The 5962-nt window shown below is 44.5% G+C and overlaps 1 protein-coding gene across 1 annotated transcript in view; it reads right to left on the bottom strand.

The window, feature by feature from the left end:
- MIPEP (mitochondrial intermediate peptidase) overlaps positions 1-2591 on the bottom strand; it is a 156178-nt gene extending 153587 nt beyond the window's left edge. The window contains exon 1 of the mRNA XM_012649873.1: positions 2310-2591. Within this exon, the coding sequence (XP_012505327.1) occupies positions 2310-2498 (189 nt within the window). The 5' untranslated portion in view covers positions 2499-2591. The remainder of the gene's footprint in view (positions 1-2309) is intronic.
- Between the last annotated feature and the right edge of the window lie 3371 nt (positions 2592-5962).

Here is a 5962-nt window from a genome sequence, read left to right as displayed (position 1 = left end):
ATGTTAGCAATAATAATTATTATTAGCTTGTAATCCCAGCCAATTTATTTCTCCTCCTAGGCCTCAATTTTTTCAGCAGGCACAATGGAAGCGACAATACATACCTCACAGCATGGACGGAGGTAAAGTATATGTGAAGTACTATGGAGAATGTCTGACATAGAGTAAGATCCCAGTGCACAGCACCAATTATTCTACAACTATAAAATACGGTGGATCAGTTGATTATCAAGTACGTAGACATGTTAGAAAAATTTAGTGAACATATTAAACCAAGTCATAGGCTGAAATTGGCAGCAAATTTTATATTTCCAAAGGCATTTCAATATCTTGACAAAAATAAAAATCACAAATCTAATGGGAATGACCATCCTCTTGTATCAGTTCAATTATACTTGTTAGAGTACTCAGGAAGGCAGGAAAAAACCAATAACTTAATATGCATCTACTGCATGCCATGAAATGCGCCAGTTACTTTGTATATAATTCTCCTTTTATGGATAAGGAAACATGCTTTAAGAGGTTAGAAAACACATGTTTGAGGTCACGAATTAATAATGGGAAAGCCAGAATTTGAACCTGCCCTGTATATCTCTAAAGCCCACACTTTTCCATAGTTCTTTATTATCATTCTCTTTATTACTGAATTTTAAATGATTTATCTGTTTGAAAGTCTTCTCTCCTGAGAAGGTGAACTGCTAGAGGCAGGAACCCTGTCCTTCGTTTCTTTAACCAGCTAACCAACATAATGTCTAACTCAACGTAGGAAACAAACGGATGGAGCAGACGCTAAGCGTTATAAATTAACTTTGTGGGTACTTTACATGTAGATTTTTGGAAACACCAATAGGTAAAACTTCAGGCCTTATCAGGCCTACTATTTCTACAAGAAGGAATGCATGAAGTTAAGCTGTTAATCTCTCTTCAAAATACATTACCAGTTGAAGAAAATAAGTGAAAGACAGTTGGGAGCAGAGTAGAATCAGGACCAAAAATAAACTTAATCTTTACACTGATTTAATTTGATCCAAGCACAGGCCATTTCTACTTCCCAGTACAACCTCCCCATCCCGCTCTTAGGAATTCTAACTCTCAGACTCTCAAGGTAATGCTAAAAAGGCTACATAACCTTTTTTTTTAGGCAAAAACCGATTCACAAATTTGAAAATCTGTTATCAGTGGCTAAAATCATAATGCACAAATGAAAAAGTAATAAAGCTAAAATTAGTTTTATTTTATCAACCCAAGTACCTCCAGGTAGTTGTCCTTCTCAAAACACCAACTATGTTACACCAACATTAAGAGTAGACTCCTAGGGCAGCTGGTGTAACAAATTTCACACAAAAATTTTTTTAAACAGACAAAGCTAATGATGGTGACAAAATAAGAAACACACCCTTAAGCTCACTGCAACCACAACTTAGACTCTTCTTATAAGAAAGGTAGTCGTACAATGAAGAAATTTTAAAAGGCAAAAATAAAAGTAACCCTTAACCTAAAATAAACAGAATTTACAAATGCAAAGTAGAACAGGCATCAGGTAAGTCCTTTCCAAGTTTGCCTTCTTTTCATCTTTCATTCATTTATTCAATAATTACTGAGTGTCTACTAAACGCTAGACACCGTGCCAAGCAGGGTGGATACAGAAATAAATAAGAACCAAAGAATTCAGTCTAGCGACTGCCTGGGAAAAAAAATCAAAGTCATCAACTCCATTGCCCTATAGGAAATCAGACTCAACAGTTCTGAGTTTTAAAAGAAAACAAGAAAGCCCAATGTTATGAAATAATAAATTAATGAGTGATGGAATTTCGGGCATCAAGGAAATTACTATTACACTACTGAAGGCAAGTGTGTCCTTGCAAAAAGACAACTTGATAGAGAATGTGAACGCACAGGGCTAGGCCTCTTATGTAATAAGCGTAGCGTTGGAGCAAAAGTGAACTTTAGAGGGGGTGGGACTGAGTGTAGGGGGAGGGCGGGACCCGGCAGGCCACCTTCACCGCCACCACGAACTATTAAATTCACGTGGAGCTAGGGGTTCACGCAGAGGCAGGTCCTGGACCCCACACTTTGGGAAGGGGACCACCAAACGCCGCCAGTCCAGCCCCCTTTAAATCCAGCCCCTCCAAGAGAAAGCGACCAGCAAGGACAACAAGACTTCAAACGATACCCCACGGTACAAGGTGGGCTCGCTGCCCGGCTCTTGCCAGTCCCAGACAACCTAGCCCGCGTCGCCGCTGGCTGCGCGGAGAAGGGGGCCTGCTTAGCTCGGGGAAACGAGAACAGCCCCCTGCCGCGCCGCTCACCCGGCGCTCGCTGAACAGGTCCAAGCGGCGGCCCTGGGGCTTGACATTGAACGCGGCGCCCACCGGGGACCAGCTGGTGCTGACCCTCCGGGCCCGGATCCCGGCTCCGAGGATGCCCCTGCCCGCCCGCCCCGGCCGTAAAGCCGCTATTCCGGCTCCAAGGCCGCCCAGCCTTCGGGCACACAGCATCCTGTCCTGGAAGGAGCCCCTTCCCGCGCCTCGAGACTCCTGCCCCCGCGACGCAGCCCCAGCTGGGAGCGCGTGCGCTTTGCGTTTCCAAGGCAGCGGCCCACGCCGCGCCACGTGATGCCCGCGCTTCCGGGTCAGGGCGCGCGACCCTCCGGACGTGGGCACGTCGACGTCCCGAGGGCAAGAGCGTCGTCTTGCCGCCTTCTCGGTAGCCATCGAGATGTAGCGCCCCCGTGTGCCCGGAGTAAGGAACGGCTAGGGCTTGCGCTTCCCCTCCCACGTGGCTCGACCGGGCGGGCGAAGTCTCACTACAAGTTCCAGTTCGTGCAGGAGCAGGGAGTGAGCGCGAAGAACCGAGCAGTGAGCCTCTCAGTGCCTCTCCGACGCGACTCAGGAACTGAGCCTGGGGAAGGATCTGGGACCGCTGACGCGCAGTCGAGCCAATCTGTCCAATCAATGTGTCTCCACTCGAAAAGATGGGTTAAATTCAATACATAGAATGACTGTGCATCCGCGTTCCGGTTGTGTGCAACCGAGTGAATTGACTACCTGTGAATCTTCATCTCTTTTGATTTCTAAAATTATTATAATAATCTACAATATAAACTTCAATCAACAATACAGCAATGAAAAGATTTGTGAAGGGAGGGAGGAAAGGCATTAGGAAACTGAGTTTGGGCCTCAGAACGGAGGCGTGTGGGACGGTGCCATGGGGGCGGGGGGCCTCTGGCGCCTTCGCCTCCTCCAACAGTGGAAGTCGCTGGACTGGGAGTCGGGGTCCAGGTTCGTGTCCGGGATCGCGGCCGGAAACTTGCTAAACTGCAGTGTCCTCGTCTGCACAGAGAAGCTTGTACAGGAGTGCGTAGGGATGAGAGATGGAAGGAACGGGTTTTGTTAACAGGAAGGTGTTTTTATTTTGAGAGGCTTCCCTGGGTAGGCAGGGGGCCGATGGATGGGGAAAGCGCTGCGGTTATAGGAAAGGGACGTGGGGGCCTGGAGCAACTCTCAGGTTTTGCCTGCACGAGCTGGGGGCTGCCCCATGGAACTGCCTCTCTGGCCTCGGGGGGGTTGAGGCTGCTGAACGGAGACTCCTCCTGGGACGGCCCCTTGACAATCGACCCTTCTGTGCAAGGGAAGCCGGTGGGCTGGTGGAAGGGAGGAAGACCCCGTAGAAAAGCAGGCACCAGGAGATCATGCTGCTGCAGCCTTCTGCTCGCTCTAAATGCCGCGTCTCCGCCTGACCTTTCGTTACGTGGGAACCAGACACCCCACGGTTCCTGTAAACCAGTGTGTCAATGTGGAGGGCATCAAGGGCTGTGGTCTTCTGGGAACGAATGAAAGGATGTTCTTTTGCTTTGGGTACCAGAGGGGTGACTTTTGCAAAGCCCAAGTAAACCTTTTTATTCCATGGCAAACCACTACATTTTTTTTTAATGTGCTTTATTTGAAGTCCCTTCAGCTTTATCTCACCCTGAATATTTAGTCCTAGGGTAAAGCTCTGCTCATTTTAACATTGCCCATAGGGTTTGAGCAGTCTAGGAAGCTTCTCCAAAGTTCCAGTTTTAAATGGAGTTTGAAAAAAAAAAACAAACAAAAAACTAAAAATATAGCTACCATAGGAGCCAGCACTTCCACTCCTGGGTATTTATCCAAAGGACAAGAAATGAGGATATCGAAGAGATCCTGGCACCACATCTCATGTTTACTGCAGCACTATTCACAATACCAATACACAGAGTCAACCTCAGTGTCCCCAACAGATGAATGGATAAAGAAAATGCGGAATACTATTCGGCCATAAAAAAGAAGGAAATCCTTTCATTCAGAGCAACATGGATGAGCCTCCTGGACATTATGTTAAGTGAAATAAACCAGGCAAGGCACAGACAGATGAATACTGCATGTTCTTACTCATGTGTCAGAGCTAAAAAAAAAAAAATGAGCTCATGGAAGTAGAGAGTAGAATTGTCGTGGGTGGGGTGGGTAGGGGAGAGGAGGATAGGGAGAGGTTGGTTAATGGGTACAAAATTACAGTTAAATAGGAAGAATAAGTTCTAATGTTCAATAGCACAGTAGGGTGACCATAGTTAACAACACCGTATTACATATTTCAGAATAGCTAGAAGAGAGGACTTGAAATGCTGCCAACACATAGAAATGATAAATGTTTGAGATGGATATGCTAATTACCCTGATTTTATCATTACATATTGCACACATGCATCAAAATATCACTCCACATCTCATATGTTATGTACGATTATTACATATCAACTAAAAATATAAGGAATTTAAAAATGTAGGGTTTTTTTTACCTTTAGCCTGGTAGGGGGGAAAAGCCCAATTGATAATGATGATGATGATAAATAACAATTGTAAAATAGTTAACACAAGTACCATAGTGTACCTATAGAATTCTTTAAAACTTAACTGTAAATTCTATATTGTGTTGTGTTTGTATGGTAACTTGTGATTTCATTTTCTACTTTTTTTTTAATCAAAGATTTAAAGTTATTTAAAACCCCCAAGTTCCTAACACTATGTTGATTAATGTCACTGGTGGGTTCTCAGGGAACCCGTGTCATTGCAGACCTAGTGCCTATATAGCAAGCAGGCAAGTGGATCATGTAGGAAAGAAAAATCCATCAATATATTTGACAAAATATTTATTTTATCATCTTTTTTAAAAAGGAGTTTCAACTCTGAGAGGCTTTCTTTAGCCCAGAACAGATTTTATACACTAACCATTTATAATGCAAACATTTAAGCATAAAACCGCCCTCAGTCATCTGTGGATGACGCCTGGTGCTAGGGTTTACAGGGTATCTTGTGTCTCAGAGAACCTGGCATAATGAGACTGCTCAAAACTGCCTTCCAGATTCACACACAGCCAATGAAAAATAATCCCAAATGGCAGATTAAACACCCTCCCCGGTCAACTTTATCTTTTGAAGTCCTTTAAAATGTGTTTTACATCTCATCTTCTATATTCACCCTGCAAAAAGAGTTCTATAAAAACTTGTTTCCTTTGTCCTAGTCATAAATTGTGTTTTTTTCTTTATGCCTGTCTCAGTCTATAAACTGTTGTTCCTAATAGAGGGGAGTTAGCAGATATTCCCCTTTGGGGCCATAACAAAATCAGACTTTGCACTGGGGAAAAACAACCTGGGTTATTACAATTCAGAAAAGCCAAGGAATAAGGACACTCTGGCTCAGTAACTAGAATGGTCGGTCATTCTGTAACTGCAGGTGAGAGTGGGGTGCAGAGTTTCAGGAGGTGCTCCTCCGCTGTGGGGGCCGGGCAGGGTCAGGCCTGAGAGCGATGCCTCCGTGAATTTTGCACCCCGTGGGCCTCACTTGCTTTACCCTATCCTGGCTCTGTTCCATGGGAAATATAAACTAAGGAAGGCCAATAAAATACTTACAAATAGACATTATTTCTATTTCTGTAGATTTCCAACATT

The sequence above is a fragment of the Propithecus coquereli genome, unplaced genomic scaffold (assembly GCF_000956105.1).
Source record: "Propithecus coquereli isolate 6110/MARCELLA unplaced genomic scaffold, Pcoq_1.0 Scaffold306, whole genome shotgun sequence".
Lineage (NCBI taxonomy): Eukaryota > Metazoa > Chordata > Mammalia > Primates > Indriidae > Propithecus > Propithecus coquereli.
This window is presented reverse-complemented; position numbering and strand designations above follow the sequence as displayed.